The sequence below is a fragment of the Aspergillus oryzae genome, chromosome 2 (assembly GCF_000184455.2).
Source record: "Aspergillus oryzae RIB40 DNA, chromosome 2".
NCBI lineage: Eukaryota > Fungi > Ascomycota > Eurotiomycetes > Eurotiales > Aspergillaceae > Aspergillus > Aspergillus oryzae.
Window position 1 is genome coordinate 1,034,558 of NC_036436.1, and position 25,297 is coordinate 1,059,854.

Consider the following 25,297-nt stretch of genomic DNA (forward strand, 5'->3'; position numbering starts at 1 on the left):
GATTGGGCCTGGCTGTGTGCGATGGCCTTGGATTTGGCTTGGGGAGCGGGTGTGACTTGGGCGCTAGGCTGTTCAGCTTGCGCTTCGGAGGGACTGTCAAGGTCGATTTCGCCGAGCCAGCCTGGGCCCTGGAAACGCCGAGCTCTGAGACCTTGGCCGTGGTGTCCGGCGAGGGCTGTGCCGGTTAAGAGGGCTATCAAAGCCAGAGAAGAAGGGAATTTCATAGTGATAAAAGATAGTACAAGAAATATATATGTACAAGCGAAAGAATTAAAGGACCCTGCCAGTCAATGAGCGAATGAATAAACGAATGTATAGTCCAGGCGAAAGATTCCAGATCTTCTGCGATGGATTGAAGAAACGAAGTGACAGGGTGCAATTTGCTTTTAAAGCATCGGCTTTTAGGCTATGGTTAGGCTATGGAGAAAGGTGAAGGCTTCCGTTTCATATTAATTGAGCTAAGTCCCGTTAGTCGTCTGGCTTAAACAGCAGCGTTCAGTGCAAAACCCCATTGATCCAATAGCCCCTATTGTTATATTGAACTTTTAATTAATGCACGGAGTATGTCCGGTCGTCAACTGCCGTTGGCCAACCATGGCCTGAGTAGAGGATTGGTGGGAAAGCTTGCAGGTGCTTATCAGACAGTAAGTATGCCAGACCCACCGTCGGTAGATGGACGACAGTAACAGTTAGGGCTTGAGAGTAAGATTACATGTCCCACTCTGAAACAACCGGCTCCCCTAACCCAATGCGGGATGATTTTCGATTTACGACCACGCATGTTTACTTTGTTTATGAATTTTATGAATTCTAGGTACGGTTAACTCTCCTTGATCTGCTTGTTCTGCTTGCTATTGGTGGTGTGCTTGATAGCATGGGATAGCCAAGAAGCTCGTAGGCCCCAAGGTGTTTCTACACATCCTCATCGGTGGCACAGATTCTTATCTTAAGTCTCCTTTGAGTAGGCCAATATTATCTCCGATTGACGAATTATAGCAAAGATAATGGCATTTATTAACCTATAAATCGAAAATTATTGACAAGAATTCCGTCCGGCTTACTCTCATACATTCATCAGAGCATCACCAACAAACCAGCCAACCATGGCAACACCAGATAAGCCAGTAGAATCCACCTCGAATACCAACCATTTACCTTACGTTGATAGAAGGAAATATATCAACCATTGCTGTCCCAACAGCGGCTACAGAGTTGGTACCCAGGCTATACCTATGGTGATTGAAAAACACAAGTGCCATTCGTCCAACATGACACATACCCAACCAATTACTATACAGTTTATACTAAGTCTCCAACCAGATATAAGTCCCATTACCATCCATGATACTTTACTCCCCTATTCACAGGCAAGAGATATAATCAGTAATCAACCTAACCCCACCGAACCAATCCATATAACATGAACAAGAACACCAAAAAGCTTCCTCCCTACTACCACCAGACCAAAGCGTTCCTGACATACCAGCCAGAAGAAAGCAATGTATCACACCCACCATAGGCAGCCTTGTACCCATGTTACCCTCACCGGTCTTGATTTAAATAATTTCTATGCCGTCACTGATCCATTTATCCCCCGTGTATCACAGCTTGGGCGCGTGTCCATGGACGTGGCATACCATTGGACTCTCCTAGTATAAGCTTCCCATGTATATCGTCTGTTGTCTTTTCTTGGGATGTGATATACTGTACTATGGTACTACTTAACTATGTCTAGAGGCAGTTGGACTCTGGGCTCGTTGGGTAGATACTTGTGGCTTGGGTAGGGATGGTTGAGTGGTGCTCAGTCTTGAGTGGCGTGATGATAGTTGTTGATATATTTTTACTTGTTTATTTTATTTTATTTTATTTTATTTTATTTTATTTTATTTTATTTTACTTTATTTTATTTTCTATTCTTTTGGGGGGGGAAGTCGTCTAGATGCTATGGGTGTAGAACACTGGAAGCATTGTTCTTACTCTCTCGGTTGCGCTGGCCTTGCTCTGGTATTCAAGATGTTCATTGCCGGGCTAGTTAGTACGATCTTGATTGCATGTTCATTCATTAGGTGTACGAATCTGTCTTGTTAGTTGGTAGAAATTGCCAACTCTTGGTCCTGTAGTAACATCGCCTTCATATAAATACTCATTGGAAAATGTCATATCCAATATCTGTACGATTGCTAGGGTATCAAACAAAAAACCACAAATTCAACATCAACATAGCCAGCATTCCATAAATTTCAATCACTATCCTCCTCCTCCTCCTCCTCCTCCTCCTCCTCCTCCTCCTCCTCCTCATCCTCATCCTCACCCTCACTCTCTTCCTCCTCCTCCGTTCTCCCCCGTCTCTGCGACTGTCTCCTCTGCGTCTCCTCCCCCTCAACATCCCCATTCTGCTCCTCCTCTTCCTCCCGCGGTTCAGGCAACTTAATCCCCAAACTCCTGGCCAACCTCGCCTCAAAATCCTCCCTCTGCTCCTCCGTATTCCCAACCCCATAAACCTCCCTCACCAGCCCCGCCACGCCCGCAGTCCCAACCTCCATCTTCCCCCTCGGTCCCACCATATACTCAACCAGCTCCTCGCCGCCATCCATCTCTCGCGTTCGAACCAGATACCCCTCTTTACACAGCCGCTGCAGTAACCGATCCGTCCGATCAATCGGCGTATACGTATCGGCGTTCGTCCGCGCCAGATACCGATCCAGCTTCTGCTCCGGTAAGGACCCCCCATTGAGCATGATCACGGCGATGATAAACGAGTATAACCCGGTATAGGTACTCTCCCAGGGGGCTTTCGTCGGCGGCAGAATCTCAGGACGTCGATACGCGGCCGGTAACGTACTACCCACGATCCAGGATTTGTTTGTCGAGGAGGATTTTTCGACTTTTTGGGCCGCTAGATTTATCCATCTCAATTAGCACTCACTCCCCCAAAGCAACATAAACACCCCCCCCCACACCCTTGAGATAGAGGAGAAAAAACGCACCCCGCCGATCATGAATCGTAACTCTCTCCCTCCCCGGCAACTCCACCATCTGCATCCCAAACTTCTCCCGCAACACCTTCTGCGCCGACTCAAACACCACCTTAAATTGTCTCACCCCCTGATCGCCCAGCACCTTGGCACTAATCTCCGTCCGGCGGATCGGCTGCCGCGCATACTCGCTGGCCAGGGCGAGTCGCACCATCTTCTTGACCATCACGTCGGTGCTGCTCGGGTGGTGGGTTGCATCGTCGTCGGTGTCGGAGGCGGAGGCTTGGGTTTGGTGTTGGTTTTGGTTGGAGGTGCGGCGGCGTTGGGGAGTTGGGCCTTGGCTTTGGTCTTCTTCTGAGCCGGATGAGTCTGCTTCGGAGTTTGAGGGTGGGGGGTCCTTTAGGTTGTTAGTTGGGTTTGGTTCTTTTTATGGGGTTGGATTGGGCTTACGGCGCGGCGTTTGCGGATGAGGGGCATTTTTCTATCTTTTGGGGTCTTTTCCCAGTATTGGGTTGGAGTGGTGGGATACTGGGTGGGTATAATTTGGGATATCGTTATCGAGATATCAGATATTGATACTGCCTAATTGAGAGTCGCGACGCGAGTAGAGATGGCGCTAGGCTGATCTGGGATGGACCGTGATAGTTGGAACTCGATTGGGCAGTCACATGTTCGATCACATGTGATCTGCGAGGATCAGTTGATGGAAGTTTTTCTTGACTGCTGTTGCGCCATTGTTGTTTTGTCTTGTTTTACTTGTGTTTTATTTTAGTTTGTTTCTTTTTATTGTTTTCTGATTGAGGGATCTTATATTAATTTGTTTTGTGTCGGAGGGTTACGGTTGGTTCGAGGGGAGATCCAATTGGGTATTGATAACATCGAGATGGGGTAGTGTATCAAAGGACCGGTCGCCATAAGACATGGCTCCGATGTCTGGAAAGAGAAATGAATAAATCAAGTAGCTGCGCAAAAAAATCAAAACACCCTTCTAGAAACAGAAATTAAACATAAAAGCTTGCTGGACAAAGAACCCTCCAGTGAAATTGAAACACCATCCCTCTCTAGTTGTTGGCCTTGTCGGTCTTGTCGTTGACCACGTCCTTCACTTGCTCCTTCTTGGCCTGCAGCAAGGAGCTGAGGAAGCCCAGCGACTCCTGCGACAGGACCAAGCTGGTCGTGATCAGCGCCTTGCCGCTGGCCACCACCCCGTCACCACCGCACTTCTTGTACTCGGATCCGTAGGTGTCAAAGACATGGGACTTGACTTCGCCCACGACTCGCACCGGGTAAGTGGCGTTATCGTAGATGGTGTTCCGGAGCTTCTCGGTGTCCTCCTTGATCAACGGGAATCGCGAGTCGATCTGAGACAGTCCTTGGTCGCCGAGGGAGTCTGCGCGGGCCAGGTAGGGGGCGATGTAGCCGTAGGGTTTGGAGAAGTAGGGCAGGAAGGGCTTCGCGATGCGGTCATAGCTCTGGTCGGCGTACTCTATGGACTTGGCGCCGTACTTGTTGCTCTTAAAGACGGAGATGGAGTCGGAGACGAGGGGGTAGGATGTGAGGTGCTGTAAAAAGGGTGAGTGATGGTGCCGAAAATTCACAATAGAAATATAACTTACATCGAGGAAGTGCGAGTGGACCTTCTCGCCGTTGACAGCGTTTTCACCCATCTTCTTTGGCTCTGCGTGAGGCATCGGTTGCTGTGGAGGGTGGGAGGTTAGTATATGGGGTGGAACTGGATGAGGATCGGCGAGGTGCATTGCATCGCATAGCATACCTGAGAGGGTAGAAGTATGTAAGCGACGAACGATCGGAGAATAAGGGAAGTCGATGTGCCACTGGTAGGAGGGCAGAGGTTATATAAGAAAGCTTGGTGGGGGGGAAGAGAAGAAAAGAGGGAGGGTCAAGATAAGTCAGTCCGTGGGAGAAAATGGCCAGGACAGAGGATATTTATTAGGCTTCGAGATATTAAACCATCACATCAGATAGAATCGAATTTGCTATTAAGAATCGACGATAATAAAAAACGCATGTGATAGCGGATCCGCAGAGTGACTGAACGCAAGCGGAGGGGCAAAAAAAAAAAAAATACATAAATCAGAATAAAATCGAATAAAATAAATAGTGTTACACTACGACTCATCATCGGCCTAGAATATCGTCGAGAGATAGTCCAGCATAGTCTTATTTGTTCGCATGGTCGGCCCAATCGTCATCTGGTTGCAGTTCCAACCGCATCAGTTGTGAAATATTTGCAATCTGGGTTCAAGGGTAGACGGACTGGTTCCTTGGAAGCGAGAGATAAGGTGTCGCAAATCGAATGATCTTTGGAGCTTCCAGCACATTGCGTTATCGTCGTGGCGGGCGAGAAGATTTGATGGACGTTGAATCCGGAAAGGCAAATGAAGTGGTTTGGGAAGTGGGCTGACGGCATGTGATTGCGGGTCACACTTTTCTCTTACTGAGTGTCTACAGAGTGCTAATATAATACTACTAGTACTAATACACAGCATCCTCGTCCTAGATGATCGTTTATTATTATCGACGCCTCCATGATGATCCTCTAAACTTATTTACGAAAGGTTATTTGGATTTCTCTCTTCTGTTTTATTTTATTTCAATCCTATTTCAACAAAATAAAATAAACAAAATAAAATAAATAAATCAAACAAATATTGACAAGACTTCTGAGAATAAAATACATGAATCATGCATGACTAACCAGTGATGAAGCGACGCCTCCTCTCGACCACCGGCCTTGGCCTTCATCCAAACCACAGAGACTTTTTACCATCCAGGCTTTTCTCTTCGTTTCCCCTTTTGAGTTGGATCCGCCTCGTTGGTCTGAGCGCCGTCTGTCTAGCCAACAATCGCTCTCCTTGGCCCCGTCTCTCTGTCAAGCACCAGCGTCCCAAATTTTAAATTGATACATCCTAACTCTCGACCGGCATGGCATTATCTAGCGCCAACTCCGTGCATCGTACTTTTGCGTGGATTGCCATGCTCTTTCCCATATGATCGGAGCGACTAGGTTGCATTGGACATTTGTCGCAAGCGGTCGGGTCTCACTGGGATATACGAGTAGGCTAAAGGACCTAGGTACCTGTGGCTGGCAGACCCTGGATCTCATCATGTGGAATTCATTTCGTCAGGAGAGTCTCTCAGCACATGATCGTAATCTCTACTGGTCTGGTCCTTGTCCATGGCTTGTGGAATGTGAATCGGTGCTGCGGCATTGCATATGGTGGCATAGACTGTGTTATGCATGTCATTATATATTTCTGACATTTTACCTGCCATTCGACGAGGAACTCCAACCAACAAGATACTGTAGCCAAGACTGAGAAGTGTTCATTAATTCCTGGCACATATTCTAGACCGTCACAAAAAAGGACAAAAAGACAAAAAGAAAAACAAAAAAGAAAGAATTTAAAATAACTCAACATAAACCTCATCATCCTAGATCTAACCGCGGAGAAATCGCCAATCCCCAATTCACAAGCAAGAGCACAGACAGGCACATCCGCGTCTCTTCCTACCGCAGCGGATCCCACCCGCAACAGGGAACCTAGACGCTGCTCGCAATTCTCAACGAGAGAACCCTACTACCTAATTACAATAGTTCGATTCGCTCAATACGAGCTCTCGCTTACCACCGACTAACGGTGACCTACCGCATCCCGCACGGCCATTCGTAGAGGACTAACCGCCCGATGTTTTGGTCTCGCATGCATGGACCGGTCCAGTCCGTCTACGATGACGCCGTTCCACTTGCGCCCGGAGTACAGCGGCTACGGCGATGAGGTGGCTCTGGAGAGTTGACGGTTGGTGTTCCCCGCTTCTTCGGATTGCTGCTACTGTCCTTCCGGTTTGCTTGATTGCGGAGGTACGGAAGATGCGGGGATTCTCTGATGCGCCAAGAGGATGGGGAGTTGGCCCTCTGCTTGGGCACGTGTGCGCTTCTGCGTACTTGACTTGATGGTTCGGTAGGGAGGGGAACACGATATAGTTATATATATCTCCATGGGGGGTGGTGGTTTGGGGGAAATAATCCAGAGTAGGCACCAGAGTCAAATTGATGAAAACAAAAAAAAAAAAAAAAAAAGAAGAGAAAAAAACTTCGACTCGGGTGTTGCGGTAGTCCAAGTCACGGGGTATAGTTCGGAATTCTGTAGTCACATCGTAGTCATCTCAGACAAAGGAAGATTTTGAATTTGTTCATATTTCCATTTCATTGCGAGGACGCCAGATCTCGGTGGCCTCCTTCATTATCAAAAAAGAAAAATGGCCAAGTCCTGGACTTGTACATCGATACATTCCCCATGCCTCCGCCAGCTATGGTATCCGTCCTCTTGTGTCATGAACCGAATGTGCTCGATGCCCTTTTTTGCTTGCCTCATCTAAGACCTTGCGCGCTCAAACGACATAACGCCCAAAAAAACCCCGTTTAGAAACCTGTTCACCGGTCAGCATGCGCCCATGTATTATATGACGAAAAGCAAAACGTACGAAGAGGAGTGAAGAACCAACGGTTCTTGCCGCTGGTGTAGCGGTCCTCAAGGGCCTTCTTGACGGTCTTCTTGGCGTCCTCACGCTGGGAGACCTCCTTGAAGGTGTCGTTGGTGACGGAGCCCTTGAGACCCTCGAGCTCGAGGGTGTAACGGGTGGGCATCAAGTGGTTGTAGTTGACAACCTTGATGAAGGGCTTGATGCGGCTGCGCTTCTCGACGGTCTTCTTACCCATGCGGCGGGTGACCTTCAGGGGGTAACGCTCGATACCGGCAACGACGGCATAGGCGAAGGGGTGCGCCTTGGAGCCAGTGTCGTTAGGCTGGACAATGACGACCTATACCAGCGGTCCTGTCAGCTTCATCCCTTCACACGTCTCATCCTTGAAAACCGTAACACGCTATCTTCCGCCCATCTAACTCTCGCTGGATGTCGTTCAATGTGTCGTAATTTTTTGTCGTCTCAAATTTATTCGCTCTCGCCAAAACAAACGCCATAACACACAATCCGCCACGCGCAGAAACTGAAAAGGGAATCATTTCGTGTCGTACCTTCTTACCGGCGTAACGGCCACGGGTGATGATGGCCACACGGCCCACTTTCATGACTATCGCGACATCCTGTCAGCTGGCATTCAAACGTAGTGAATCAAAAATCGAGGTGGTAGAGCGTTCAACTAACACTTCATTGTGAAAGTCCCGGCGGCAACAAGGTCGATGGGGTTGGTTGTCGATGTGCTTCGGTCGAGTAAAGAGAGTCTCCGCCGACGACGTTCTTTTTTTCGCTTGAGAATCAGGGCTTGCTCAGGGCTTTTGTGCGCCCGCCTCTCATTGGTTGCATTACCGATGCTCCGTCGCTAAGCTGTTCTGGGATAGTTTCCCCAACAAGCTTAGTGCCCGAGATGCCCGGCCATCGGATCAACTTGTTCTTTCACCGCCCATGACGGCATTGTTTACTCGGCAACGGGGCGTCTATCGGTTGCTAGGACGAAGCTTTGATGTGTACACGAGAGATTGGTCCCGCTGCTGGTTGATGCCCCATGAGCTACCATTAAAATCTCCCTCCAGTTCTCAAACTCCACTCGGCTGTTTGGGTCACTTACTTCTTTTTTAATTGATTATCTACTCCAAGATCTACTCTACCCTCCGGGTCTTTTCTGTTGTGATCCGTTCGTCGTCTAGTTCCTTCCCTCCCCTCCATCCGTCGATAGCAAGCGCATTGATACTTTTTCTTTTTTTTTTTTTTGTTCTGTTTTGACGACCCTTGTTTCCCCGTTGTACAACGTCCTTTGATGCGACCAAGAGTTATCTATTTTTGCTTTGTTTTGACGAATTGATATGCCTAACGACCTTAATTGACGAACATTCTTCTGCGCATTCCACCTACATTAACCCCTGTTGCCCCCGATTCAAATTTCTCTTTCAACTATCGACGAACGAAGGATACAGGAAATTCACTCCATAAGCCAGGTCTCATAATGCCGGCGGCTCACACTCGCGACGGTTCCCGAGACCGGGAGCTCGTTGTCAGACATCAATCAATTCCCATGTATGTCTCAAGTATCACCTAAACAAAGACCTTTTGCCGTCCAATGGCAAACAAGGGATTGCCGCAGACTGACCCTGATATCGTGGAAATGAAGGTGGGACAGTTCAGACCCCGAACGGGCGCCTCCACCGCTGCCCATGAACCCCGGTTCGACCAGCCCGGCGACCAAGGGCAACGTTTCGCCCGGTATCCAAGCGATGGCGGCCACATTTACAGAGAAGATGCGGGAAAACGCCCCAAGTCCATACATCTCCAATCCCATGCCACCCAAGTCTTCGCCAGAGAAGTCTCTGATCAAAGGCCAATTCCACAAGCGCATGCAGTCCTTTCAGAATAGCCCGGATCCGCGATCCGAGTTCTTAAACTATCTAGAGAGCAAATCGCCGGAACGGCCCCAACGAGCGTCAACGTTTGATTCAACGACAAAGTTGCCGGAGAAGAGTCTAATGAAGTCTGAGATAGAAGAGCCGGAGTCAGAGCCCGAGCCCCCGAACTTGCTCATCTCGCCCCGTTATCTCTCTAAACCGATTCTCGGGGAAAGCACCCCGCCCTCTGCCACCATGCTCGCACTGCAGAACATGCAACTGCCCTGCGAGCCTGATTCGCAACCGAAGAGCGTCGAGTCGGATCCGTTCGTAGGGCCGAGCCGTCCTCCAAACTATAGCTTCGAATCCTTGTCTACGCAAATCCACAGTCTTACCGATATCGCCAGCAACCTCCAGCGCGAAATGGCCCAACTGAGCCGCCGAAGCAAAGACAATGCGACAGACCTCGTTAGCCTGAAAGCCGCCACGAATGCACGAGACGAGGATATCCGGAAAAGCCTCCGGGAGCTATCCTCCAACTTGAATTCGAGATTCTTGGATGCTGATGCTGCCACAAGGTTTGATTTCAGTACTCTCCTGGGTTCTGACAGTGGTGTTAACCATAGGGAATCGGATAGTTCTCCGAACTCGAAGAAGAGCTATGGACGGATGTCAAGTCCTAATCCCTTCGCGGCGGCAATGGAACGCGAGTTGGCCGCTTCGCCTACGCCCATCTCAGATGGCTCGGCCAGTATTGCGCTGTTGGAGAAGGTACTCCGGGAGATGGCCACCAAGGAAGGCCAGGAAAAGATTACGGAATTGGTTGACGCGATTAAAGCCCGCCCCGTCTCGGACACTCCCGGCGAACCACTTGATAGTAGGATCACAAAGATGCTGGAGGAGATCCTGAGTATCGTCAAGGATGAGTGGGAGAGCAAGGCTTTGGTGCGGACACGTGCACCCTCTGTCACCGGTACTGCTGCTTTCAAGACAGGCAGATCAAAATCCATGGACCCGGAGCATTTATATGCTCCAGACCTCGACATGGTTCACGGGGACAATGGCCGACTATCAACACGCTCCATGTCTCACTCTGACGAGCAGACAACGGAGGAAATGCTATCAATCATGCGACGTGTGAAAAACAGCGTGATCGAAGGAGGTGGGATGACCAATGAAGTGAAAGCACTGGTGCGCGAGTTGCGCGGCGAGGTGCTGGGCATGGGGCGAAACCTGGCTCGGAAACTGGAAGAGATTGAGATAGCTCGCGAGGCCGCAGAGGACAAGCCAGCAGGTCCCGGAAAGGAGGAGATCTCCGCCATTGTCAACGACAGTCTGTGCGAGCTGAGGGAGCAGTTGGAAGCAATCATGAGCGAAAATAAGCAGCATTCATCGGCTTTGTCAGAATTCCGCTCCGCGATGGACGGCAACCAGATATACTCCATTGTCCAGCGGGCCTTTAATGATCTCAACTTATCACACCTGCGGGATGAGCCGAGGGGCGCTACGATGGAGAAGGATGATATCTTGGACGCAGTTAGAGATGCCTGGGAAACGTACAAGCCCGAAATTGAGTTGGAGAACTTTGGACTTGAACGTGATGAGATCCTGGAATGTCTGTCAGAAGGTCTCAAAGCCTATCAGCCGCGGCATGAAGACGCTGTCACATATGATCAAGTCCTGGCAGCTGTACAGGCGGGTATGCAACAGTTCGAACAACCGCCCACTATCACCAAGGACGAGATCGTGCACACGATCCGCGAATGTCTCGAAACCTCCCAAACTGCTACTAGATCTGTCCATGACGAGAAGTTGGATGCTATTCGGGAAGATATACTGCAGGCAGTTACCGAATCCGTAGCATCCCAGAGTGCACTTACGAGGCAGTCACTTGACTCTGGCCTTGGTCGCGAAGAAATCATGAGCGCGGTCGCGGAGGGTATCCAAGCGCACTTCAGCTCTGCTCGTCAGCTTGAGCAACCGCACGTCACCAAGGAGGATGTCGCCAGTGCCGTCAACGATGCATTCTATGCTCAGCAGTCGACTCTCAGTACCAATGTCCAGCCTACGGTTTCCCGCGATGAGATTCTCGCCGCTATTGCCGAGGGCCTCGAGGCCCAGAACAGCATAACCCGCGAGATCGAATTAAACAAGGATGATCTCATGGAAGCTATCTCAGCTGGTCTTCACGAGGCCAACGCCGAAAACCACAACGTCGGGGACCAGATCCTTGAACGAGTCCTGGAGCACCATGACGGTATGAGAGAGGAACTGAAGCAGCAGTCTCTTGCCAAAGAGAACGACACCATACAAATCCTGGACGCAATCAAGGACGGCATCGCTGTGGTGCGACAGGAGGTCGAAGGCTACGCTGCTACCGCCGCCGAAGCCTCTGGCTCGCATGAAATCATGGACACCGTGAAGGAAGGCTTCCGACTGCTCCAGGCGGATATGGAAAGGACAATCGCTGAGAGCGTTGTGGCCAGTGTTCCCCGCAACCCGGATACTCCAGAACTTCTCGATGCAATGGAGAAGGAGTTTGAGCACCTTCGATCTACAATTAGCACTCTCCTTCGGACAGAACAGAGCACCTCAACTGATAAGGAGGAAATCCTCGATGCCATTCGCGATGTCTCGGAGGCTCAGAAAGCCCCTAAGAGCCAGGATATTGCCACCATTATCAAACAGGAGTTTGAGCAGCTCCGGGAGTCGATGAATATGAGTCTTGTTCGTGCGGAGCCTCAAGCGCCGAAGAGTGACAAAGAGGAAATCATTGCCGCTCTCCGTGAGAACCTCGATTCTTTCCGGGCCGAGAAGAGTGAGAGAAGTGACAAGGATGAGATCATTGCTGCGCTTCGCGAGCATCTCGAAAGCTTCCGTGGCGAGCGGACCGATAAGGACGAGATCATTGCCGCTTTCCGTGAGAATCTTGAGACTGCCCGGGGCGTGCAGAGCGAGAAGAGTGACAAGGATGAGATCATTGCCGCTCTTCGCGAGCATCTTGAAAGCTTCCGTGGCGAGAATAGAGAGACCACTGACAAGGATGAAATTATTGCCGCTCTTCGTGAGAGCTTTGACACTTTCCGGGGTGAGAAGAGCGAGACAAGTGACAAGGATGAGATCATTGCGGCGCTGCGCGAGCATCTGGAAAGCTTCCGTGGCGACCGGATTGATAAGGACGAGATTATTGCCGCTCTACGGGAAAATCTTGAGACTTTCCGTGACGAGGGTAGTCGTTCGCGGGACCTTGGCGAGAATGACTTCTCAACTGGTGACCTGATCGACGTTTTTAACGATGGTGTTGGTAATATTCGGGACGACCTAGGCAAACTGTTGGAGAGACCAGTGGAGTTCGATTACAACGAGCTTCTTGACACTCTGAAGGAAGGACTTAGCAGTCTCAAAGCCGACGTCGAGATGTTGCGCAAGTCTCAGCTGGACGCCGAGGATGTTACCACAACCAGAGGCGGAGAGCTGATGCTTGCCAGTCAAGCCAATCAACATATTCCACACAATCAACCCGACATCAGTAGCGACATGGAAGCGCTCAAATCTCTCATTTCCCAGCTTCAAACGAAGGTCGAAGCCATTGAATCCGCACCGCGCGCCGCGGAACCAGCCACAGACGCGCTCAAGAAAGAACACCTGGATGAGGTCCTGGCAGGCCTACACGAGCTCCAGGGCTCTGTTACGGGCATTGTGGCACGCGAGAACCCTGCAGATGAGACCACAGCCAAGAAGGAGGACACGGACGCGATCGAGACGTTGTTGCGGAGCACGAAGGCTCAGCTCGACGAGATGAAGTTCCCCGCCGCGGATGAGCTCGCCAGAGCCGAGCAGCTTGGCAGCTTGGAATCCATTGTCAAGGAGACGAAGGAAGCCCTATTCGAACTAAGCACCCGCTTGGAAGCTGAGGGCCCTACCAAGTCCGAGATTGGTACCTTGGAGACTCTGATGAAGGATATGTGGCTGGCCCTCGACGAGTTGAAAGGCAAAAGCCCGGAAGACGCGAGCGACACCGAGAAATTGGTCAAGGCCGACCTACAGACGGTAGAGGCCATGATATTTGAAGTGAAAACCCAGATCGATGAGCTGAAGCTGCCGGACCCGGAGACCTTGCCTACCAAGACGGAGGTTCAAGATCTGTCGGCCCTGGTCACTGAGTTTAAAGAGAAGGTGGAGGCTGAGAATGAATTGACAGCACAAGGATTCGAGGCCCGCAAGGTGGAACACGCCGGTCTCGCTGAAAAGATCGAGGAGGCCAAGGCTGTGGTCGAAGGACTTGGTGATGAACTCAAGAGCAAGCTAGATGGAAGTAGTGAGGGTCTCTCTGAGCTGAAGCAGCTTCTGGAAGGCTTAGCAGTCTCGGCGGAGAGTTTTACGACAGTCGAAAATGTTAAGGAACTCACAGAACTCATCAATCGCGAGTTCGAGCGCGCACGCGGTGAACAGGACGCGCACAAACTCGAAAAGGAGGAGCGCGATGCCGCTTCTCTTGTCAAGCAGGACGAGACCAGAGCGGCAATTATAGTGGAGCTTGGAGCGAAGATCGACGAGAAACTGGGCGAAGTCATGGCTAAATACGACGACATGCAGACTGCGATGGATACGAAATTCTCGGAGTCTGTCGAACGTGACAACGCCCACCTTGAAGCCGCAACTGATACCAAATCTCTTGCAGAGGACATTAAGCTTGTTATCGGTACCATGGGCGACAGCGTTAATGAGGCTTGTGAGCGCATCAGTGAGGATACCAAGTCCTTCCTGGAGAAGGTGGATGTCTCCTACAACAAGATGGAAGAGATGCACAACGAAGTGAAGACCCAGCAGGAACAGGCCCGATCCGACATTGAGCGGGCTGCCGCTGCCACAGATCGTGTGGAAAGCAAGCTGCATGAGTTCCATCCGCAAGTCTTGGAATCTATCCAGGAGATTCTCAATATTGTCGGACAGCATTACGATCACTCGCAAAAGTCGGCTGAGGCTATCAAGACCGACTTGTCTGCCCTTCCTTCGACTATTCCCCAGATGCTCCCCGCTTTACCACCGCCTGAGCCGGAAAAGTACGATGACAGCAAGGTCCAGGAGAAGCTGGACAACCTATTGCATCATGCGAAGAATGAGAAGGTGCAGGAGGCCCTGAACATCCTGGTTGAGCGGGTGACGAACGACCAAGTGCACGAGAAACTTGATCAGCTCCTCAGCCAGACTACTAGCACCAATAGTCAGATGTATGACAAGTTGGATGAGCTGCTCAACCACGCTGCGGAGAACAATGGGCCAATTCACGATAAGCTCGATACCCTCATCGATCACGCAACAAATACCGATCAGTCCGTCACGCAGATGATGAAGCTGGACGAGATGCACAAGGATATTATGGAGACGTCCCGCAAGATGACCGAGATGTTTGCAGCTCAGTCCGCAATGGTGGCCGAAGATAACGAACGCAAACGCCGCGAGGCGGAAGAGGCCGCGGTTGCTCTGGAGAGGAGAAACGCACAGAAAGAGCAAGTGGAATCCGAGATTGTCGACCTCAAGGATGAGAAGGAGTCTCTTCTGAAGATGATCCAGACCCTGAAGGCCGAGAAGGAGGACCTTGTTAAGCAGACTACGAAACTTGGCAAGGAACTGTCCAGCTTGGAGATGGCTCTCGAGCTCCGCCACGAGGAGATGCAGGTCATGGAGGATCGCGCAGACAGTCTCGAGAAGCGCATCTTGGAAGGTGTTCTCGACCACGCTCGCAGCGTTTTGCTCAGCCGGCCCAACAATGGTCTGAACATGAAGAAGTCGCGGGGCTCTCGGGCTCGAGGTCCTAGTGCTGCTGGCACTTCCAGCACTGTACGGGAGGCTCGGAATATCTTGAGTAACAGCGTTGGTATGGCGTTAAGGAAGCGGTCTCAGGCGTCGCAGGCCGCTACTCCGACGAAGGACGGCAAGGAGAGACGAATCCTCAGTCTCAGCAACGTGACCGGTAACCGTGGACCCACCGATCGTCAGTCTAGTGTCAGCAGTGGGTTTGCCAGCTTGAAGCGCAGCCACTCCGTGAAGTCCAACGTCTCCGATCGGAAGTCATCTTGGGGTGGCAGAAGCTCTGTAGTGAACAAAGAGAACGAGGTGTTCCCCGAGGAGGATGAGAACCGCAGTGACATTGAAAGTGATGTGGGTACAGAGCGCAAAACAAGCTACGCCGGTAGTATGATGTACGAGGCAGGTAGCACTGTGTCTAATGATCGACGGCTAAGTGGCTCCAGCACCGCCACTGAGATCGTTGGCAAGGGCTCTCACTCAGTTGCCGATGACGGGGACGGTGCTTCGGATACACATGACGATCCTAAGGCCGACGATCCAGAGCTAGACTCAGAGTCGTCTAAATTGGTACTCTACGGACAACATAGCGACAGTGGGATTGGTGTTGCGAGTGTCGCAGGATAGCTTCAGGTGATGACCTGATTGATGTTTAACTTGTGATCATGTGCAGCCTGATATGGATTCTTGAGATACCACCGATGGACGGTTCCACCGGATAAGTTCCAGCAGTGTTTGGAATTGTTCTAGACTCGTCTCTTTTGTACTTTTCCTTTGTTGATAGTTTTGTTTAGCTTGAATGCACATGATGTCTATTCTTGTTTAGCGGTAGATACATTACAATAATATATTTATGATCGTACCTTGCGTGTCCCTTGCACCACTGTAATCCAAGCTTTGTAGCCACGTAATAAATTTCATTCCAGACGAATGACTGGGTCTTGCCTCGTTCTTAACCATGTCTCTACGCTGATATCCATGTGATAGGCTTGGGCCATGATGTCAAGACTTTCAGGATAGGATTTGCTGGACCATGATACATACAACATGGATTCACCGGAATGCGTGTCTCTCGACAAAGATAGGGCTGTGGTCCATGATAGCACTGATATAGCCCTAAAAACAGCATATTATTGTTTCTAGACCGCTCAGCTGCATTCTGGAAACAGTCTAGTGCAGTCGATCAGGTCCAGTGATCCAATCACGAGGCCCGGGGCGATCAGCAGGTGCTGAGTCAGCCTCCCCAACGGTTTCGTCCCAACTGGCGGCCCCACGAATCAGGCATCCACAAGGCACGCGAGCAACCGCGGCATTTCATTAGTTTATCGCTAGAGATGCATAAATGACCTTCTCCTCACCTCAGCTCGAGACCATGGCTAGCCTGGGGTCCCGTCTAGACACCGCCGTTTGACCGTCCCCTTGATTCACATCAACTTTTCTTTCCGACTATATCCAGTATCTCAGCTCTCGGCTGTTATACTGGAGCTATCAAGCTCCTTAACTCTCCGACATACACTACATCATCACCGACTAGGCACCGATTATAACCCTACCCTCCAACTGCTCTCACCACCTTCGTCGCCAACGCCGCCAACGCCGGCATGTTGGACCCCTTCCCTCCTCCACCAGCATGGCTCCGAGATCGTGTCGAGCCGTGGGCCCTCTACCTCAACGTCCCGGCCCTCTCAGACCACATCCATGAAGTCATCCTCGCTTTCGCCGGCTACCAGTTCATCCACTCCTTCCTCTCGCCATGGCTCTCCCCGATCCTGTTCCCCCGGCACTATCCACAGCTAAACAAACGAACCAAGCTCAATTGGGACGTCCATGTCGTCTCCCTCGTCCAGAGCGTGCTTATCAACGTCTTCGCCCTGTATATCATGTTCGTCGACAAAGAACGTAAGAACATGGATACCGGAGAGCGCATCTACGGGTACACGGGCATGTCCGGACTCCTTCAGGCCCTGGCAGAGGGATACTTCGTCTACGATATCATCGTCAGTACGGTGCATATTAGGATGTTTGGCGTGGGCATGTTGTTTCATGCTATTAGTGCCTTGTGGGTGTTTAGCTTTGGGTTTGTATGTCTCCCCTCCACCCATCCAAATCTGATAACAAAGAAACCTTCTCCCTTACCCCACGGAACCACCATACATGCGTCTCCCCAACTCTCCACCAATCCATAATCAAATCAAGAAAGAAACGAGAGAAAAAACTAACAGAGAAAACTAACAGAGACCCTTCGTAAACTTCTACTCCCCAACCTTCATTCTCTACGAACTCTCCTCCCCATTCCTCAACATCCACTGGTTCCTGGATAAACTCAACCTCACCGGTTCCAAACTTCAATGGTACAACGGCATGCTCCTCCTCTCCGTCTTCTTCTCTTGCCGTCTCGTCTGGGGCACCTGGCAATCCATCCTCGTCTACAAAGATATGTGGTCCGCCCTAACCCAGACCTGGTCTCTATCTCCCCTCTCTCCTTCTGCTGCAGGAGGATCCCCGGTGGCACTGGACAGCGCAATCAACACCGCCGTCTTTGGCCATAGGGCCAAGCTAGCAGAGCAGTGCGTTGATGAAGTTTGTAAGAGGGCGAATGAGGAGGTGTTTAAGTATGCTGGATTCACGGCTGGTGGTGTCCCGACTTGGTTAGTGGGGACTTATGTTGCGGCGAATGTGGTGTTGAATTCGTTGAACTATTATTGGTTTTCGAAGATGGTGGAGACGGTGTTGAAGAGGTTTAGGGGGCCGAAGGAGGGTGGTTCTAAGAAGGGGGAGGGGGAGAAGAAGGAGGAGGCGGTTGAGGAGGTTGTGGAGAAGGTTGTGCTTGAGGCTGCTGCTTCGCTGGAGGAGGAGGAGGGAAGTCCGTTTCTTGGGGAGGGGGTTGCGAGGGATGTTGATGTTGATGTTGGGGGGGATGTGAGGAGGAGGAGGTAGAGTTGTGTTGACTTAGGGTTTGTAGTGAGATATGGTGGGTAGATGGGGTTGTGCATTGTGGATCGGTGCTTGGTATATGCTTATTCTGTATCATTTGTTCTCTGGCTGTGGCTTGAAGGTTGTTTATTTGCATCTGCTTATGTTACGATGTTGCCTTCTGATTGAATATAAGGGTTTCATTAAATTCATCTTACTATATCGAGGAATATAGTAGATTTGTTGAATTCACATCCAAACGCATACTTGGACTAATGGATACATAACACTCCGAACCAAACACCGCATGAGCGCCCCAGCCCAAAATCCGAAAATAGCTAAACAAACATGACCAGTACATAATCACCGCAGCATGGCCTCTGGCTTCGCGAGCATGTACCGCACCGCTTCGAGGGCCACCGGAGAGTCCCAAGCGCCATCGGCGCCTCCGCGACGGAACTCTGGGCCAGTGGCATCTTCGCCGCCACCGCGCGTTGCCTCGCCGAGGATGGTCTCGAGGTCCCTGCGCTGGGAGTTGACCCAGCGACGGAGGAACGTGGCAGGGTCTTTGCTCAACGCCGTGTAGAAGGAGTGTTTGGCACGCGAGTGTGTCAGTGCCTGGACGATAAGCGAGACCTGGTCGTCCAAAGTAGAGATCTGTCGCAGCCCGGCGGTGTACTGTGGGTTCTGGGTCAGAGCGAGCATCTTAGCGCGGAGCGGGTCTTCCACGGCCACTTGAATGTCGTAGACGGTGGGAGTGGGGTCTTTGTGGAATTCTTCATCGACACGGATGGTGTATGGAAGCTTGATCGGGTCAAGAGGACTGGTGTGGTGGCCGATGCTCTCTGGAATCTGTGGGAAGAACATCTGGTCTCGGCCGAAGATCTGTGGATGTTAGTATCAGACGATTTAGTAATGGACAAGGTGGAACATACAGATCGCAAACGATGATCACAGCGGACCAAACGCTTCTCTTCATCTTCTTGTAAACCCATTGCGCGAATATAATCCCAAATCCCAAGCACAATTCCGCTGCGCGTTTCCTCCTCGACGTCGAGCACCTCGGCCAGATCCTTGCTCAGCTTATACCGCTCGGGAGTCTCATCTCTGACAAGGCTCACGGTAACATTCAAGTTCTCCTGTGAAGCTCTAGAAAACTGCAGAGAATCAAAATCGGCAGTCGGGGGCAATGTTACAGTATTAGCCGGAAGCTGTGGCTTGGTCCAGTTAACAGTCTTAACCTCCTCCGGGTTCGCGGTTGAAGACTTGTCGAAGTCGACCGTGATCGTTTTGAAAAAGTGTGAAAAGCGCTGCTTCGACCGCTTCGGGGCGTTCTTCTTAGCATCCTTCCCGTCATGATCCATGGCATCTCCATTCGCCTGCGTCTCGTTGCCCTCGTTGTCGCTGTCCTCAGGGGCCGTAGGATCGGTGTCATCATCCAGCAGTCGTCCCTCTATGCGCACCTTATAACGTCCCGAGCCGGGGTTAGTCGCTGACCCGTTCTGGCCAGTCGCGCCCTGCCACGGTTGATTCTCGACTGTGTTTGTAATCCAAATGCGCATCGTCCGGTACTTCTTGACGGTCTTGCTGATCGAGTCCTGAATGTCCAGTCTCTTCCGGACGATGGCGGCGTCCAATCTCTTCTCTAAATCGCGCAGGTTCTTGTACTGCTGTACGCCTTCCCCGATCACTACATCTTCGATGCCGTCGGGGATGTTCTTGTCGGTGGGCTTGCGGCTCCGGCGAAGAGCAGCATCGTTGGGGTGTGGCATGTTGCGCTGGGCGGGGATATACTGAGCGGGAACGGGATGCTGTGGCATGGGCACAGGCATTGCTGGGCCAGCTGTGTAAGCGAGATTAGGAGCGGTAGACATACGAAATCAAGGGGTGGAGACTACCTGGTCCTTGGGGTCCGCGACGAGGCGTGGCAGGAGACCGTTGGGCGGCCTGCGGGAACCCACGTCCGTAAGTGGGCGGCATTGGAGCATTCATGACTAGTGGCGAGCTAAGCAGAGCAAAGCGAATCCGTAAGGGCTCTAGTCAGGTTTGAAGGGGTTCTGGGACGATGAAACCTTGAAGTCTCCGATGGTATTGAAGATGTCTCTTGGAGTTCTGAAAGTCGCGATTCTTTTGCCGCGATCGCGCTTTACCCGTTTGGGCCATGCGCCGGAACATCAAAGCATCGACATCATTGACATGTTTTTACTACTGAATCAATGTTACATATTCATAATGAACAAAATCTACGTGTATTCGCGTCTCGACCGTCTATCCTGCACCGGATTCATGTCTGTAATGCTGTATCATTTCCCAAACATAACTCAAAAACCAACAGAAGCATTTACTCCAGCTGGGATGCCTGATTAGTGTACAACTCTTCCACCACGTTGCTCAACTTCTCGATAGTTTCCAGAGCAGCGTCATATGCCTGATCGCGCTCTGTCTCGTCGAATACAATCAAGCACCCAGAGCCCTGATCTAACACACCGATGATCACCTTATCCAGGATCATCTGCGACAGCTTCCGCTCCACCTGCGGGGTGTCGAGCCCTACCATCTTGGCAATATGGTCCAGCTCAACCCGGCTGAAGGGCTCAATGACCTTAATTAGGTTCTGCTCCAACATGGCATCATAAAGTCGGCGAAGGTGGTTCCGAATAAATACATCTCTGCCCAGCTCGAACCGGTAGTCCGAGAGAGCCTTTTCATATTCTTCAAGGGATCGATTGGCGTGAGCGCGTGCGACAGCCTTCATAGCCTCGAGACGGGGGCTAGCATATTTCTGGGCCTGCTTGGAGCCGAGCAAAGTCGTCACATCATCCCCCAGGTTCAGCATAATCTTACAAAGCAGCATGTATTGCAGAGCTGCTGTGGCCTTGTCGCTCTCGTCGAGCGAGCTGTATCCTTCCAAAGCTTCAATAAAATAAGAGAAAGCGGTGGTAAAGTCCTTGTCCTCCGCGTGCAGCATACCGCTTTGCATATCCAAGCCGGCTTGCAGATTCGGAGGGGTATAGACGGAGGCGGCCGATGTGCGAGAAGCTGTCAAGGCCGCGCGGCCCTTAGCCTGGTTGCCCAAAGCATGATACACCCGAGACTCTAGCAGCTGAACCTCAACCAGCATAAGTTTATCATCCAATCGCTTCAGCTCGCGTAGGAGGGAGTTGATCAGGTTAAGGGCGTCATAGTAGGCTTGCTTCTGCATGTAAATAGCCACAAGACGGGTCTGAAGGTTCTGTCGAAGGAAGGATCTCCGCTCTACGATAGCCCAGTCGATGCAGGATTTGATGACGGCGGTTTGAATATCGAGTGTATTAGGGATCTCACTGAACAGGTCCAGTAACTGGCGGACTATATGGGGTCAGTTCATTGGGACTGGCGAGTGATGTGTTGCTGCCAACCAGCTTACCAAGCTTTGCTGTCTTAGCTTTCGCGAATGATGAGAATGAGTCTCGGCTAGTCTTAATGAGCTCAGCGATCTCGTTCGGCTTCTTCTCATCCCGATAAAGCTCTCCCAATCCGACCAAGGCACTTTCATAATCACGCGACGAAGCTTCCGTCGATCCTGGTCCTTTAGAAAGGATATCCTTGTAGATGGTCTCGGCCTTGGAAGCGTCTTTCTTCGCGAGAGCCCGAGCTTCCTCTATCCGCTGGGCGGTTGTCGAGGAGGGCGCCATGATTGAACGTCTTATAATGTGAAAGGGAACGGGGGAAGTGAGTTTCGTTATTAAGATAGCTGGAGAGCGAGAGAGACCCGAGGAAACGGGAAAGGATTAAAGGATTCGAGGTGGAGGGGATGTGAGATGTCTTGCTGATGAGGATAAGTCACCAGAGGTATCGTCACTGTTGGAGACGGTCCAAGCTACAGCCGCCCTTCACCGCCCGCGAGTTGGCGAACCAACCAGAACCAATATTACCCGCCAAAAAAAAGTATCTGGAAATTTTATGTCCGCCGCCAAAACATTTTCTTCTTTTCTTTCTTCTGCCGTTTAACACAGTAAGAGCGTCATGGTGAGTTCAAACTTCTGCATACACTAAGTGGATATCTTGCTTATCCAACCACTAGAAAATTAAAGCTATTTCTCGCTCTACTGCCTCGCAGCAGGCTCCGGGATCAGCTGTCGTTCGACAGCCCCGAAACCTTGACCCGGCGCAACATCCATTCGAACGTGCTCGAGAATATACCCGAGCTCTCAATGCCACCAAGCTTGAACGTCTTTTCGCTGCGCCTTTCTTAGCTCAGATTGGTGATGGCCACGTGGACGGTGTCTATTCCATGGCCAAAGACCCAGGCTCGTTGGAACGTTTCGCCAGTGGCAGTGGTGATGGAGTGGTCAAGGTCTGGGATTTGACGACCCAGGGCGAGGTCTGGAACACAGACGCCCATGAGAATATTGTCAAGGATGTGTGCTGGACACCCGATCGGAAGTTGCTTTCTTGCGCGGCCGACAAGACCGTCAAGTTGTTCGATCCGTACAACTCGTCGTCCGATGCTCCACCTCTCGCAACTTATCTGGGCCAGGGTGCCTTCACCAGTCTGTCCCACCATAGACATCTTCCTTCCTTTGCTGCGTCATCGTCGTCTCAGATCCAAATCTACGATCTCTCTCGGCCTTCTTCTACGGCCTCCCAGACCCTCAACTGGCCCACCAGTATCGACACCATCACATCGATTGCCTTCAACCAGACAGAGACTTCGATCTTGGCATCTACTGGTATCGACCGCTCTATCATTATGTATGACCTGCGAACTTCGTCCCCGCTCCACAAGCTTGTCCTGCGACTCGCGTCGAACGCCATCACGTGGAACCCCATGGAGGCATTCAACTTCGCGGTTGCCAACGAAGATCACAACGCCTACATATTTGACATGAGGAAGATGGACCGCGCATTGAACGTGTTGAAGGACCATGTGGCAGCGGTCATGGATGTTGAATTCAGCCCGACGGGTGAAGAGTTGGTGACGGCTTCCTACGACAGGACGATCCGTGTGTGGAACAGAGCCGAAGGTCACTCGCGTGATATTTACCACACAAAGAGAATGCAACGGTATGTACATTTGGCTCACACCGAAGATAATAATGTTGCTAACAGGGTACAGGGTCTTCTCCGTCAAGTTCACGCCCGACAACAAATATATTCTGTCCGGGTCGGACGACGGCAACATTCGACTCTGGCGTGCCAATGCCTCCGATCGCAGCGGTATCAAGAGCGCCCGTCAACGAGCCAAGCTGGAGTACGACCAGGCTCTGATTCAAAGATACTCACACATGCCCCAGATCAGAAGAATCAAGCGCCAGCGTCACGTGCCAAAGCCTATCAAGAAGGCCGGCGAGATCAAGAGAGAGGAACTCAATGCGATCAAGAGACGCCAGGAGAACATCCGGAAGCACACCAGGAAGGACAAATTGAAGCCAAGAGAGAGCGAGCGCCAGAAGATGATCCTGACCTCGGAGCAGTAGGCTGTCTCTGGGGATGGAAATATACCACATCTGGTCATATGTGGGATTGGTTCGGAGGACAACTTATATACACCATGCAGACTTTCCATGTCCATGGACGTCTGCGTTCAACCCGCTGCACGTTACATCATTCCGTTTTCGCTGCCTTGGGTTCATCATACGATTTCTGGCTTGACGTTTGCGCTACGGCATGGTCGACTCCGCTCAAGAACCGAGCAATACGCTGTAGGCCTGCAGGCAACACCGCATACCAGTTCACCATCGTGGCGTATGCGGGCAGTCGGATGACACCCCCTCTTCCTTCCTCTATCGCAGAAACGATTTCCTGAGCAACATGGACCGGTTCGAGAACGGGGGCAAAGAACTTGTTTGGTGTCTTGACCGATGCAAATAGGGGTGTCGCCACCTGCCCCGGTTCAACTAAGATCATTTTCACCTTCTCATCATCTCCCGATGCACGAAGCTCCGCCTCTAACGTCCGATGGAGCGCGCTCAGGCCGGCCTTGCTGGTTGAGTAATCCGCCAGACCCGCCGGACACAATTGACCCAAGACCGAACTGACATTCACGATCGTACCGCCATTCGGGGCAGCCAGCATGCGAGGCAGGAACGTCTGGCAAGTATGGAACACCGCGAACAAGTTGGTCTGGATAGTTTTCTGGAACGCCTCGGCGGAGAGCGACAAAAGCGGTTGACCGTTGATGCGCGCCGCAGCACAGTTAATCAGGACTGTAGGGGTACCCAACTATCGGTAAAATCAGCATCTTGTAAATAGGAACGAATACCAAAAAAAAAAAAAAAAACCCCAATAACCGTTTCCACCCTCTACTCCAAACATAAGCCAAGTAAACAAAACCAAAAAGAAGAGAAGAAAGGGGAAAACAAACCTCCTCCTCAATCCTTTTCAGGACACCCTCCAACATCTCCCTCCTCCCAACATCACAAGTATAATACACCACCCCCTCACAAACCTCCACCTCCCTCTCATCCTTCAAATCCAACACCGCAACCCCAACCCCCCTCATCGCATAAATCTCCGCAATCAACAACCCCAACCCACTCGCACCCCCCGTAATAACAACCACCTCCTCCCCCAACTCCACCGTCCTCGGCAACCCATACGCAACCCGCGCATTCACCACCCCCGCCATCGCAACCACCGTCACCAAAACCGCATACCCGGTCGCGAGAACAAACGCCAGATCAGTAGTCGGTGTCACCTGGGCGCGCAGACTGAGCACCAGAATCCAGGCCGGCCAGGGGTGCAGGATTGTGCGACGTAGGACGCTGAGGACGAGGTCGAGGGTCAGTGCGGAGTACCATTTCGGGGCTTGTGTTGGGGTGGTGGTGGTGCGCGGAGAGGAGGCGGTCGTGAGGATGCGTTTGGGTTGGGAGGGGGACGGGTTTGGGGGCATTTTTTTTGGTTTATATTGGAATGATTGTTAGGAGATGGTTAGTTGGTGGTTCGGGGACATTGTAGGTTGTTTTGTGTCGAGGGATTGGGTTGTTTTGAGTCTGTTGATAAATATGGTGTTGTCTTGCGATAAGGTGGTTTGGATGGCGCTATGCCGTTTGTGGGGAGGATTCAGGTACTAAGTTAGGTAGTAATTAATAGGGCATGCATGTTTTGTACGTATAGTACTTGAACGTCCTAGATAGAGGGTATATACGGGTTTGAGAAGGAATTATTTGAGTTGTGGGTATTTGTATTAATCTGTTAGCATATTTCTCCAGATAAAACTTTGAGGTTGTAGATTCAGATCGGACAATGCTATCTATATAT

General features: G+C 51.2%; 9 protein-coding genes across 9 annotated transcripts; 3 read left to right on the forward strand and 6 right to left on the reverse strand.

Moving 5' to 3' along the window:
• Window positions 1-1,731: 1,731 nt before the first annotated feature.
• AO090001000411 (MAGE domain-containing protein) lies at window positions 1,732-3,452 on the reverse strand (the record flags this gene model as incomplete). Its single annotated transcript, XM_023234540.1, has 6 exons — window positions 1,732-1,806; window positions 1,978-2,028; window positions 2,125-2,180; window positions 2,312-2,896; window positions 2,961-3,372; window positions 3,426-3,452. 6 exons carry the CDS (start codon window positions 3,450-3,452, stop codon window positions 1,732-1,734), a joined length of 1,206 nt encoding a protein of 401 aa, XP_023089654.1.
• Window positions 3,453-4,036: 584 nt separating this feature from the next.
• AO090001000412 (putative pathogenesis associated protein Cap20) lies at window positions 4,037-4,666 on the reverse strand (the record flags this gene model as incomplete). Its single annotated transcript, XM_001818882.3, has 2 exons — window positions 4,037-4,537; window positions 4,592-4,666. The coding sequence occupies 2 exons, from the start codon at window positions 4,664-4,666 to the stop codon at window positions 4,037-4,039; spliced, it is 576 nt and encodes a 191-aa protein (XP_001818934.1).
• A 2,753-nt stretch (window positions 4,667-7,419) lies between these two features.
• Window positions 7,420-8,086, reverse strand: AO090001000413 (60S ribosomal protein eL27; the record flags this gene model as incomplete). Its single annotated transcript, XM_001818883.3, has 3 exons — window positions 7,420-7,427; window positions 7,482-7,818; window positions 8,033-8,086. 3 exons carry the CDS (start codon window positions 8,084-8,086, stop codon window positions 7,420-7,422), a joined length of 399 nt encoding a protein of 132 aa, XP_001818935.3.
• Window positions 8,087-8,958: 872 nt separating this feature from the next.
• On the forward strand, window positions 8,959-15,224 carry AO090001000414 (uncharacterized protein; the record flags this gene model as incomplete). The annotated part of the gene is given in 3 exon segments (XM_001818884.3): window positions 8,959-9,029; window positions 9,124-15,200; window positions 15,208-15,224. Coding segments are annotated over 3 exon segments (6,165 nt in total).
• Window positions 15,225-16,743: 1,519 nt separating this feature from the next.
• Window positions 16,744-18,079, forward strand: AO090001000415 (TLC domain-containing protein; the record flags this gene model as incomplete). Its single annotated transcript, XM_001818885.1, has 2 exons — window positions 16,744-17,223; window positions 17,378-18,079. 2 exons carry the CDS (start codon window positions 16,744-16,746, stop codon window positions 18,077-18,079), a joined length of 1,182 nt encoding a protein of 393 aa, XP_001818937.1.
• A 339-nt stretch (window positions 18,080-18,418) lies between these two features.
• Window positions 18,419-19,929, reverse strand: AO090001000416 (SWIB/MDM2 domain-containing protein; the record flags this gene model as incomplete). The annotated part of the gene is made up of 2 exons (XM_001818886.3): window positions 18,419-18,940; window positions 18,991-19,929. The coding sequence occupies 2 exons, from the start codon at window positions 19,927-19,929 to the stop codon at window positions 18,419-18,421; spliced, it is 1,461 nt and encodes a 486-aa protein (XP_001818938.3).
• A 467-nt stretch (window positions 19,930-20,396) lies between these two features.
• AO090001000417 (proteasome regulatory particle lid subunit RPN6) lies at window positions 20,397-21,729 on the reverse strand (the record flags this gene model as incomplete). The annotated part of the gene is made up of 2 exons (XM_001818887.3): window positions 20,397-21,403; window positions 21,462-21,729. The coding sequence occupies 2 exons, from the start codon at window positions 21,727-21,729 to the stop codon at window positions 20,397-20,399; spliced, it is 1,275 nt and encodes a 424-aa protein (XP_001818939.1).
• Window positions 21,730-22,060: 331 nt separating this feature from the next.
• Window positions 22,061-23,514, forward strand: AO090001000418 (rRNA-processing protein SOF1; the record flags this gene model as incomplete). Its single annotated transcript, XM_023234542.1, has 3 exons — window positions 22,061-22,063; window positions 22,119-23,101; window positions 23,154-23,514. 3 exons carry the CDS (start codon window positions 22,061-22,063, stop codon window positions 23,512-23,514), a joined length of 1,347 nt encoding a protein of 448 aa, XP_023089655.1.
• A 127-nt stretch (window positions 23,515-23,641) lies between these two features.
• Window positions 23,642-24,929, reverse strand: AO090001000419 (SDR family oxidoreductase; the record flags this gene model as incomplete). The annotated part of the gene is made up of 2 exons (XM_001818889.1): window positions 23,642-24,259; window positions 24,402-24,929. The coding sequence occupies 2 exons, from the start codon at window positions 24,927-24,929 to the stop codon at window positions 23,642-23,644; spliced, it is 1,146 nt and encodes a 381-aa protein (XP_001818941.1).
• Window positions 24,930-25,297: the final 368 nt, after the last annotated feature.